This window comes from Cyrtonyx montezumae, unplaced genomic scaffold (genome assembly GCF_038088225.1).
Source record: "Cyrtonyx montezumae isolate F1298 unplaced genomic scaffold, pur_monq_1.0 scaffold_16, whole genome shotgun sequence".
Classification (NCBI taxonomy): Eukaryota; Metazoa; Chordata; class Aves; order Galliformes; family Odontophoridae; genus Cyrtonyx; species Cyrtonyx montezumae.
In genome coordinates, this window is record NW_027071892.1 from 1,741,388 (window position 1) to 1,753,879 (window position 12,492).

At 46.6% G+C, this 12,492-nt stretch overlaps 2 protein-coding genes across 7 annotated transcripts in view; one reads left to right on the plus strand and one right to left on the minus strand.

Moving 5' to 3' along the window:
* Positions 1-1,474, minus strand: part of CLEC16A (C-type lectin domain containing 16A) — a 78,631-nt gene extending 77,157 nt beyond the window's left edge. For all 6 annotated transcript variants that reach the window (XM_065732317.1, XM_065732318.1, XM_065732316.1 and 3 more), the window contains exon 1: positions 1,329-1,474. In XM_065732317.1, the coding sequence (XP_065588389.1) occupies positions 1,329-1,408 (80 nt within the window). In that variant the 5' untranslated portion in view covers positions 1,409-1,474. The remainder of the gene's footprint in view (positions 1-1,328) is intronic.
* Positions 1,475-2,315: 841 nt separating this feature from the next.
* Positions 2,316-2,747, plus strand: DEXI (Dexi homolog). The gene has a single exon (XM_065733008.1). The coding sequence runs from the start codon at positions 2,383-2,385 to the stop codon at positions 2,662-2,664; it is 282 nt and encodes a 93-aa protein (XP_065589080.1). The 5' UTR covers positions 2,316-2,382; the 3' UTR covers positions 2,665-2,747.
* The last annotated feature ends 9,745 nt before the right edge of the window (positions 2,748-12,492 follow it).

Sequence of the window (12,492 nt, forward strand, 5' to 3'; positions counted from 1 at the left end):
TTAAACTGCAACTATGATCACTTAGCAATGAAACCAACACTCAAACAACCTCAATTTGCCTTTAGTCAATCTGTTCAAGCAAGTCTCAAACTGTATTAGAACTAACAGAAATGGAAGTTCCAACACTCGCTGATAAAAGGCAGTAACTCCCACTAAACAGGTGTCATGTTTATAACTCAGGTAGAACTCCTAACTTCATGAACATTAAAATAAGTACTCCCTAAGGGACAGTCCGGGTTAATTCTGCTCCCATAACCTACCATAATACACCTTCTATTCGCTAAGCTAATTTTTAATAGTAAGGTCAGTGAGCTCTGCACAGCTCTTTGCTGAGGAATACAAGGTGGGATTTTGCTGGAGTTGAAAAGACAAGAGCACGGACAGCTCGTGGGCAGGCATGCTCATCAGGGCAGAGTGCCACGTCCCTTATACACACAGCAAACCCAATACAATCTGGTATTATAGCAGAGAAATACGCACTTCAGCTCTCAGGTAAGAAGTCAAACACGAGCCATAGCGAACACAGCCCAATTCCCCATCTCTGCAAATCCAGCAGGATATCACTTGCTCTACCCTCTGTGGCTACAAGGGAACATGACTCAGAGACGGCCACCCCTTGTCACCAGCCTTTTCCTTCTAAACTTGAACTCAGTTTCTTCAAATTTTGACGTGCTCTGTCTGCAAGTGTAATACCAAAACCAGGCAGCTCTAAAGCTCCACAAGCATTGAGCGGTCCAGAAGGACTACCCCTCGCTATGAGAACACTGTTTTATCTGGGCGCAGCTTTTCCCTGCAGTGCCGCACACCTAGACGCTCAGCCTGACCATCCAGGATCACTGCCTGCAGCACCGCTGCCTCACCCGCTGTGCTCCAGCTTGCTTTCACGGACTTGGTTTCCCTATCTCACACTGCAGTTCGGTCTTTTCGGGTTTTAAACATTTCTCTAGTTTAGGTAAGGACCAGAAGCCATAAATCAGCGTGATACAGCAAGCCTTTTTCTTGTTCCTATCGCTCCGCTTCCCAGGACGAAGCCGTGACGCTGTTACACGTTAGAAGCCGCGGCACCACCTCACGGAAGCGCGTCTGCCCCGGGGCTGTTTCGGGGCGAGCAGACGCGGCCGCTGCCCCACGGGGGAACCGAGCTATGGGACAGCAACACTGCCCGGCCGAGGGGAGCCGGCACGGGGAGAACGGGAGGTAGAGGGCCGGGAAGCCGAGCCCCTCAGTACAGTACAGTACGGCACGGCACGGCACGGCCCCGCGCCGCCGCGCTGCCGCAGCACCGCTCCCGCCCGCCGCCCCCCCGAGCTCCGGCGGCCCCCGCTCACTTGAGGTGATCCAAGGAGTGAATGCTGCGGGCGGCCTTCCCATGCCCGCCGCCCACCCAGCTCCGGGAGCGGCCGAACATGCTGGCGGCGAACGGCGGGCTCTACCGCCTCATAGCCCCACAGGAACAGACAGCGGAGCCGACGCTTACCGGACGCACCGACACCTGAGCGCATGCGCGGCCGGGGCACGCCGGGAAGCGCAGCTCGGAGCGGACTACAGCTCCCAGCGGGCAGCGCGCTGTGCTGTGCCGCCGTGCCGGGATGTGGGGCTGCTGAGCTGCGCTGCGTTGCGCGGCGGGTGCTTCGTTCCGGGCACGAGGCGGGCCGCAGCCAACCTTCGGGGCTCCGTGGGTGGGTGGGAAGAATATAAACGACCAAAGGCAGCCGCAGCGCGCGCTCATTCCGCGTACCCCGTTACGGGGCAGAGGGCCGACCCCGAGCGCAGCCACGAGCGGTCGGAGCTCCGTTGGTTCGCTTCGGGCGCCTAAAGGGACGGAACCGAGATCAAACCCGTGTCGAAAAAAGAAAAAAGGTTTACAGCCGCGCACTGGCTTCTGCGCGCGGTGAGGGAATGCCGCAGAGGGTTCCGCAGCCCCGCGGGACAGCCCACCCCGCAGGCCCGAGCCCCGCGCAGCGCTGCGGAGGCGACGACGGACGCACGGGGCGGGCGCGCCCCCCCTTCCCCCTCCGGGCCGATCCGCGCCGCGCTGACCGCGCCCGGGTGCGGGGCCTTGCGGCGCGGGGCCAGGAGATGCGGAGGTAAACAGCGCGGCGGGGCGGAGCGGAGCGCGCCGGGCAGGTGCTCGGCCCCGATGCGGGAGCGCGCCCGCGGGGTCGTTCCGCCGAGTTTGCGTGCGGGAGGAGGCCGGGAGGCGGCGGGGCTGCGGCGACCGGGGCACCGCGGAGCGCCTTCTGCCGGCGGCGGGGCTGCGGCAGCCGGAGCCGAGCGGTCCGCCCGCAGCTCGGCGGTGCCGCCTCTCCCCGCGGGTCCGCTCCGGCTCCGTCCTCGTCCTCTCTCTGCGCCCCGAGGGCCGAACCCCGCCGCCCCGGCTGCATGCCCGCCGCGGTGTCGGCACGGCTGGATTCGCTGGAGTCCTGGGCCTTCCATGCGCTGCTGGTGCTGCCCTATATGTTCTACGTGGGCTTGTTCTTCGTCAACGTGCTGATCCTGTACTACGCTTTCCTCATGGAGTACATCGTCCTCAACGTGGGCATCGTCTTCCTGCCCGAGGACATGGACCAGGCGCTGGTGGACCTGGGGGTGCTCTCCGACCCCGGCTCCGCGCTGTACGAGACCGACAGCGAGCTGGACGTCTTCGGCACTTACTTGGAGTGACGCCGTCCCGGCGCGGGCCCGGGATGTCCGCGCCGCCTCTCCCCTCACGGCGGTCCCGGATCGCGCTGCCGCCGGGCCGGGCCGGGCCGCGGAGGGGCCGCAGAAGTAAGTCGCTGCCGGGGGCCCGCAGCCTTCGGGACGGCGGGGAGGGACCGGCGGGGCGCGGGCACAGCGAGGGGAGGGGGTGCCGAGCTCCGCTCCGAGCGGGTGCGGCTGTCGGGGCTGCGCTGAGCGGGGCTCGAAGATGATGCGAGCCGTTGCCGGCGGCAGCCGACGTTTCCCGCTGTTGTCACATCGATCGGAGCACGAGGGTTTGTTTGATCAAACGTTTAGTTACTGCTGTAGCTGTCAGTGACGCTACCGCGGTGGAAATGTAAGGATTCAGCGTTTTGTAATGCTGAACTGCAGTTGGGGAGAGAACCACTATTTCCAGCGAGGACGTTCTGTGCCAAGTGTATGCTAACAAAAGCATTTGCGGTATAAACTGTGTTCCCAGATCTGCCAGCAGAATGTTTTAGCAGAATATTGCCTGTGTGCCTGAAAATCAGGTTAGAATGCCTTTCAAGTTCTATCTGAAAATGTGCATGTAGGGGTTTCTGTTGTAAGGTCACAGATGTGACCTTGGTGAACATGTCGCACGAGTGCTGCCTGTCACTGCTATTTTAGTGTCTTCCACCTGAAAAAAATTACCATAAAAGCGAAAACATATCTCTACAATGCAGACCTGCGTACAGGTTGAAACTCTCCCTATTATTTCCTTAAAGGTTCCATATGAAGCAGTAGTGACAGGTTTTGGTCAATAATCTAGATGAAATGGGAATTGCTGGTGTTGGGTAAATATGGATAGCGCCAACACGGCTGAGCAAGGCTTGGACAAAGGCACGTGGGAGCACAGAAGTGTGACACTGGAGACACAGATATCTCTTGCTACTGGAGGGATTCCACTACGTATGTCTGGGTACATTCAAACATCTGTTTGGTGCATCCCAAGCAGGACCACAAGGGTCAGAATCCCTTTTGCTGGCACAGATCTGTAGCAGAGCTGAACTGCCCACGCCGTGCTGCTGCCTGCTTCCTGTGGCTGCCCGCAGCCCTTTTCGGTTGGGCAAACAACGCACACGGTTAGAATACAGGGTGCATGAATCAAAAGCCTTTGTAAGAATTCTTCAGACTGGTATCTCCTGCCTTCCGGGAAAGAAATTCGTAATAATTACTGGCAAACTCTTGGGTGCAGAAAGTCCTAACCCTTCACTTCTCAGAAACATGATTCCCCAAACTCCAGATCTTACTACTCCAACATCATCTAGTAAAGGGATTAAGAAAACAGATGTCTACTAATCCTTGTATGAGGTGATGGTGGAAGACTTTTTGCTGATAGGATCTGTTACAAAGAGTTCTGGTTTTCAGGGAGACCTGTGGAGAACACCAGCCACATCAGCGTACGTGGCTGATTCTTCCTACTACATGAGCACATCGTTTAATGGAGCATAGGATTTCAGCACCATTCCGTTCAGTGTCAGTAAATGGTCTTCTTAACATTTTCCTTTATATCAGTAGGTTAAGAAGCTCTGCAAAGTACTTGGTACTTTGGAGGTGACGTTGTCTTACAACATACGTAGAAATGCCTGGCCTGCTCAGCTCACAGCCAGCTGTGCCCTTCCCTGTCATTTGGCAGCTGTCATCTTACATTGTTGTTTCCACTGAGAAACAAATCACAAATCTTCAAAGCTCAATTACTAGAGAGCAAAGCATTACTGCGCTTCGTCTATTTATATATTTAATGATATGTTCAGCAACTGGGCTGCAAATTGCCTAGCTATTCAGCTGCCAGGCCAACGCTCAGCGTGTCACCATGAGAAGGGATTTGTGCTCAGATCCCACTTGTGGGGTTCTTCACAGAGCAGGGCACAGGGACACTCACTTGGAACCGCCATGCTGAGGATTCAGCAGGCAATGCAGGAGGAGCGGTCTAAGCTTTACCAACAGGGATGGAATGGTAGGAGCATTGCTCTTTGCATAAAGGATAAGAGGAGTGCTCTTCATGTGACTCACCAGCGATTACTGAGAGCAACTGAAAAGCAGTGATTAGCCTCAGCTAAAGCCTTGCAGGTGTGTTCCTTGCATTTAAAAAGTGTTGCCTGCCATGCAGAAGATGAGTGGCATGTGTGAACAGGAGTACAAAGGGAGGAAATCCCAAGAGACTGTTCTGCACAATGTGGAAAAGCTTTTTTCAGTGTAAAAGAGCACGTGGATCAGAAGAGCTATGTTCTCTGTTGCACTGAAAACCTCAGCTGCTCAACAAGAGCAGAATTATGTTTAGGTTTCTAACCTTAAGTGATGGCAGAGGTTGAAAACAGGTGACAGAGCTCAAAGAAGCCTCCTGTCCTACTCAACTGGAAAAATCCATCTGTGTGAGCTGGGCAAGATTGAGCTGACTCATGGCACCTACCCTTTTCCCTTGGGCATGCCAGATTCTTCCTTATATTTTAAGTCCTCTGGAATAAGGTGATGTGATTGTTGTCTTTGTGCTGCCGTATAATCAGATGTGACTCATCATAAAGTACTTAGAGGGATAATGAGCAATTGATAATGAAAAACAAATTGGAAATATTGGGTTTATGTAATCTTAGAAGTGTTACCTGTGTTTTTTTTCAAAATGAATTACTGTGTATGTCTTCAGTTAGCAGAATCCAGCATCCAAAAGCTTGTGACTCAGCACTTCTGCTATTTGCCAGCATGTAAATCCTGAATCAGTCAAAGAAATATCTGTACTCATCAGCTTATCAAAGTAGTGCCAGTTAGAGCTGAGGGCTCACTGTCTGCAGGAAGCAATGTGGTCTAGTGGGGAAGGGAAATAAGCATACTATGCCCCATCCTGGGTCTGCCACTGGCAGCTTCTGTGAGCTTACCTCAGCTGTGCCTCTCTTCCATCTCAGAAACTGAGCGGATCAGAAGAATGTGTCCACCAGCCATGCCAAGATGCACATAAATGCATTAGAACTCTCCTTGACTTGGAATTGTAGAAATGATGAGCAGAGTGATCTATACTTTTCTTCTACCTTCTCATTTTTGTGCTCTTCCCTTATTTGTAGGAGTCTCCTTGCTAAAGAAAAAGAAATGTGAGTCGTTGACTCCATGATATGTGTCTATTTTGTTATTAGTTATAGTAATGACAACATAAATGTAATGACAGCTGGAATTTTCGGAGCTGTGAACTCTTACGTGTTACTAAAATTATTAGAAGTTGAATGCTCGAACTCCCCTGGCAGCTCTGCTGTAAGGAGACTGTTACACTGCAGTGGTTCTTTGCAGGAGTTCTGTCCTAGATGGAAAGAAGACAAATCGTGGCTGAGCATTGAACTGTCAGTTCAACATCGCTGACCACAGCTTGGCACAGTCCTAAGGGATTTTCTTTTCTGCCACGTGCCTTCATTTCTACTATGCAAGAAAAGAAGCAGATTTTCTTCTTTTTAAAATTTTCCAAGAGCTGCTGTTAACAACATGGATGAAATTAAGAGACAATTAATTTAGGGTAGAAATACTTAAGGTCAGTGTTCAATTTGTTGAAAGCCCCGACCACAGGTGATGTTGAATTTTTTTTTTAAATCTCCTTTCTGTGGTTCTTCCCTACAAAATGAAGTTGACTCTGATCAACTTAATAGCAGGTGTCAGTACCCACGTAGCAGTTTCAGGCTGTCAGAGGAGTTAAGGAATGAGTTCAGTTTCATTCTTCATGTTTGTTTTCTCTTGAGAGCGGTCAGAACAACGCTTTGTTTCAGATGACAACTTAGCAGTCCTAAAATAGAAGAATAATTTGTTTAGAGAAATTTAGGATGTATATTTGACTCATCCAACTCTTTGTCTTTCTTCCCTCTTAATAACACTAATTTATATGGAGTACAAACGTCCCAAGGAATTGTATGCAGAAATGGCTGAATTTAAGAGGTTGAACATTCTGTCAATAATTCCTTAAGTATCTGCAGAAGCTCCACCATCTGCTGGTATTAAGGGGTTTAAAAATTGTCCCTTTCAAGGCCTGGTGGGGAGGGTTTGGGGTGGAATAAAATCAGTGGAAATAAGATGGTGCAGCTGCAGATGGGTGCTGAGGGGCATCAGTTTTGTGATCTGCTGTGGGGAATGCAGTGCTGAACTTCCCTTCAGCCTGCAAAGGGTGTTGTTTCCCAACTGCTAGACAGCAATTTTCCCCTTTGTCAAAGCAATTGGAAAAGGGGTTGTGGCTCCTCATGCTCTGTTCTGCAGGGAGATAGGCACATTCTTCTGTGAGAATTGTATGGTCCATACAACTGTAATAAAAAAGGCAAAGGCTAATGGGACCCATATATAACAAATGAGGGTATAATGGATAATAACAGCACATAGCAAATGTTGTATCGCTGTATGAAGCAGGTGACTGACTGAAGGCTGCTCTTTGAAGGGCCAGGAAAATGTAGCTGAGGCTTCCTCAGAGAGCATGGCCCAAATATGCCATGGTATCTGAAAAACTTTTAGAAAGCTGTGAAACAGAAAGTAAAGAGTGCCAGGATGCAGAGCACAATCACTGCCTTTCCTTTGGTGCAGCCCCAGTCATGAGCAATGACTTCATACATGGAATTAACAAAAATACTGTGACTGCATTTCTTCTTCTCATGCTAAAGTCGTGCTATTCCAGCTGTGCTATTACATGCTGGCAGGTATTTTCAGGCTGTTGGATGGCTGGTTCTGAGATTTGAAAAGCGTGTTATCTTTGGATTTTCCAGGTTTTTTTTTTTTTTGTGGGGTTTTTTTTTTTAGTTTTCTGTTAAATTTGAAAGACAGAAATAATTGGCTGAATAGAAACATAAGATTAAATATCCAGGTCAATTTTATCATTCACGTTGCATTTAATATCTGGCACCACAAGTCTTGGTCTAGCAGCCCTGCAGCTGTATTTGAAACATTTGTTCAACAGCTTTATGCTTTGCTTTGGAAGGCTGGTGCATTTTGCTGTGCTGTTTTTAAGTCAGCTGGGGATTTGATCTGCAGCGCAGACCAACCATCTCTCAGAACTACCTGCTGTGTTTGTTCAGATAACCGTCACATTTGTAACCTGCTAGAACTGCTATTCCCCTTAGTTTGAGAGCCAGGATATTGAGCATATGACTGCTGTTAGCAGGGTACTGTAGTGTTAAGCATTTGAGAAAATGACCTCACTGACCACGGAAGTGCTTTTCGCTCCTGGCTTAGCATCTACTAAATGGCACAGAGGAACATGGGAAATGCTGCCTCTCAAACCTGAAATGAGCTGCTCCTTCCCTTGGATCTTTACAGTTCTGCGGATCTTCTCTACATTCTTTGCTGCTCTATGATCTTCTTGAAATGTGGAAACCAGAAGTGCACATAGCACTCACAATGTAGGCACACAGTGGTCTTTATGGTACTTGCCATCTTCTTCTTGCTATCTTCTTCATGATGATGTCCAAAGTTTTCTTGGCTTTTTTGGGTGCCATGGCTGAGATATTGAGCTCAGGGAGTTGGTGGTGGTGATGCCTAGTTGTAGTTGTCAGCTCCAACCCCAGGGTCACATAGGCAAGTGTAGATTATTTCTCTGTAACTGCATTCATAGAATCTTAGAATGGCCTGGGTTGAAAAGAACCTCAGAGATCATCGAGCTTCAACCTCCCTGCCATGGGCAGTCACCAACCACTAGACCAGGCTGCCCAGAGCCACATCCAGCCTTGCCTTGAATGCCTGCAGAGATGGGGCAACCACAGCGTCTCTGGGCAACCTGTTCCAGTGCTTTACCACCCTCTGTATGAAAAACTTCTTCCTAATATCTAACCTAAATCTCCCCTGTCTTAGTTAGATGGCATTATACTACATCATCTAAGGTCACCTGCCCTTTTTTTGCCCACTCTATGTTATGAGGTCCTTCTGGGATTCTTTGCTGTCAGTGCAGCACCTGAATACCTTAAAAAGTTGAACGATTTATTTATTTACTTTTGAAAGAAACAGATGGCATGGTGCTGTATCTAACACACAGTGACTTCTTTGTTCAGCGTGGGTCTGGAGGGTTACCCTGTATTTCTAATGTGTTCTTTTTTAAACAGATTCATTAAACAGCTGAAATGGATTATGACCAGGTTAATGGATCAAGTAATGGAAAGAAACTATACTCTGAAACATAGAGGTGAAAAGAAGGACAAGGGGACAACGTGAAGAGTTGTTATCAGACCTTGTCAGCTGTGACTTTTTCCCCATGACCATTGCCTCTTGAGTGTGCACTACCTTCTGTGACTCGTGTACAGTACTGGGCTTCCATAGGTAATTTGGGGATGGACTGTGTGAACAAATGGTATAAGCTATGTTCTCTTATAACAGAAAATCAAGATATTACTCAGATTTGATAAACTTTTCAATAAGTACCATTTCACCTGAATGGACACACTGTTCATGCTGCTTAAGCAAGTTTTACATTCACACATTGTAGTTCCACATCTGTGGCCTCTCAGGGGAACATATCCAGGAGTGCTGCAAGGTTCTGTTCAGGGCAGTATTATGACAAGAACTGCACTAGTATGAGACTTTAAATTGTGAGCTTTGAAACAGATCAGAGACTGGATTTTGTTAGGTGGATTCATTATCTAACAAGATAATTTGCAGATTAAGTTCATGTTCCTATGTACAGATCTGAAAGCAATACAATAAAGACTGACCTTTTCCATGAAAGAGTGAACAGTCATTTGTTGGAGTGGTTCTTTTTCCATTTGAACCGAAAATAATGTAAATATGCTTTCCATGCTGAATGTAGTTCCTGATTATTGAGATGACCAGCACACAGAAAGTCCTTCTACATGGAAAACATTTAAAAAATAGACAAGAATTGAAATATCAGGAACCATATAATGTATAGGGGGAAAAAAAAGGTATTGTACAGGTTCTGCCTTAGTACACATCTTTCAAAGCCAAGTTTTCATATCAGTGTATTTACTAAGCCAAAGTGATGTATCAAGAACATTTCTGAATTTTCATGTATGCACTTGTGTAAAGAACAGACCAGTCTGAAGACTTAAGTTTGTGTTTGAGTGCCCATTCGAGACTAACTCAAGAAGTACTGAAGTTTGCTACTGAAGGCAGCATGCCTGCTGGCTGTATAGTTTGACTTTCATACTACTCAGAAATAGCTTACACCAGTTATTCAGGGTCGCACGTATGCCATTGTAAGGACGTGGTTTAGTACTTACATAGCATCTGCTGCTTGTAATCATTCTCTGCAGTGGGTTTATGCCGCATGATGTGCAGGATAAGGAATATGACTTCCACCAAGTAATTCACTTTGGTGATTCTGAATTGAAGATCAAGACTTCTGATTTCTCAGAACAGCTCGACTTTAGATATTTCTACGATGGAGAAAGCGCACAGATTGGAAGTAGATCTGATTGCCATCATAAAACAAGCCCGAGCATTTTAGCAAGGCTTCAGATGTAAGAAAAAGAATTTGGGACCGAAGAGACAAAATAAGCATTCATCTTGTCCTAAAAGGATATTTTGGAACACAGATTTGATCGAAGTAGCTTTTTTAGGGTAGCCAGTCAGTTTGGTCCTCCACACACAAGGCACTGAACAGTTGAAAGCCTTTTTTTCCATGAGCTTTGTTACACAAGAGCATCCAGACACTGAACCTTGATTGATTTAAAAACTTGTAACTGCAAAAAGTCCCAAATGTGTTGGAGTTTGGTGATCCTTGGGGTCCCTTCTGACCAAAACCGTTCTATGATTCTATGATTTTTTTCTGTTATTAGCAGGCAACTTCAGTCAGTTCACTTTTATACCTTATACCTCTGGGTGCACAGTCTACAAGTTGGCATTGCGAGATCTTGTGGCCTGTTCAGAAAGCATTATTTATCCATTTCCAGATGACTGAACTGGTAAGTGCTAGCACACTTAGAGGCCACACTGCCTCCCTTGCACGCTGCTTGCCATTAGCATGGAATAAAGGAGCCCTCAGCTTGTCATCATGTTCAGAAATCAGCAGTGGTTTCCCAATGTTTCAAAGAGAAAAACCAAAATGATTTTTGACGAGTATTGCAAGCTACTGTAAAAAAGAATACTCACTTTTATTAATACTTCCAAAAATGTGTATAAAAATGACTGAAACACTGCATCACAATTTACAATCTACATTAAAAGCATACATATCTCACTAAGAGAACAGTAGTATTCCCAACACCATTTTAGCAGTGCAGAGTGCTGTAACATTCAGCTGCCTCCATAACAGTTAGCATATTCTTAGATTCAGTCACAGTGAAGCCTGTCTGCAGAATATATCCCTACAGGGGCATTTGTCATCCAAAGTGTCGTTCAAGGAAGCCAGGAGGAGGGTCACCCGTAGCTCTGCGTGGCTGGAGTGTTGTAGGCTGATGGGAATGTCACACCGAATTTAGCTCAAGCTACTTCCCGTTCAAGCAGCTTAAAGAGAGGGACATAAATGAGATTTTTCCACATTTCTGGCTAGAACTGGAAGACTGAAGCAGATGATGAAGGAAAATATAATTTTCTCGTGAGAACTGTATTCTCCATAGTGTTTTTCACTTTGCTCTCTTGTACTATTGCCTCCACATACTAGGTCTGGATCCTGACTTCTATGAACAAAAGCAACAAATTAGAAGACCTTCCTTCTTTCTTTAAATTGTCAGGATTCTGCAGATGCAGAAATGTTAGTGGAAACGTAATTTGCTGGAAAGACTTAAGATTGAGGTTTTGAACTGTTTAAATTGGGGATGTTTTTAATCCAAGTAGCAGAATATTTGGAAGGTGAGTTGAGAGATGCTCATTTGCAAAGATTCTTGGTCAATGTTTTCAGTGCTTCCTAGCAAAAGAGACTTAAATGAGATTGTTGATCTAACCCCAAGCTAACAAAATGAGGTACACAGCCAATCTGTAGCACAGCGTATGCTAACTTCTACCATCCTACTTTGTTTTCCCATCTCCAGCTTGCAAAGACATGCGACCAGAGTGCTAGTCCTCACAGTTGCCTCTGTACAATTATAATATTTTTTTCTGTGTTCAGAAGGCTGAAGCGCAAGAAAAGAAAAAGAAAGGAGACTACTGTTTTGCTATTGCTTTCATCAGGACCAGGATTTGGCTCAAATAACACTGAAGCCAGCAGAGAAGATCCATGATAATTATTTGAAATAAGTGATTTCCTATCATTGCCCAATTCTTCATAACTCTGTAGAAGCAGACCACATCAAGAACACAAGGTAGTGATTTCATTTTCAAGTATAAAGTAGATGCTTGTGCATTTTGTTGTCTCTCAGTTTAGGTATATGAATGAGAAGAAGAATTGGTTTCAGAAGTACAACTTTTATTTTCAGCTTCTCAGAATTCTATAAACAAATACTTTAGCTGACACTTTACAACCCAGAATGTCATACTGAGTGAAATTATTTCACTCAAAAATAGAAAAAAACGCTCACATTTGCAAAGTCGTGACAGAGTAGGAACCTTTAAGGAACGTCACTCTGAGGATTTTTGTGTACTGGGCTATTAGTGTATAATTGGATTTCTGTCACATCATCAGAAAAATCCCTGATAGTTTTTCAGTTTTGTTTTCTCTCTTTTCTCCCTCCAGTCTTTTTGACTCTTTGTAACAAGACAGTATTTGATAAAAAATACCTTTAAGGCAGCATAAGTAATGAGCATGAAGAAAAGAACCACTTCTAGATTCCCAAGGATAACATTACAATTTCAGACTGTTTTCTAGACTGTTTTTTTCTTATGCTTCTGACCCAAACACTTCCATTTAATCTGGATTTAGGAGAAAACTCCAACTTTTGTGGTCCATAATCA

Bases quoted from the DNA above. Each gene is read 5' to 3' on its own strand.
- DEXI (XM_065733008.1), top strand. From the start codon at position 2,383: ATGCCCGCCGCGGTGTCGGCACGGCTGGATTCGCTGGAGTCCTGGGCC.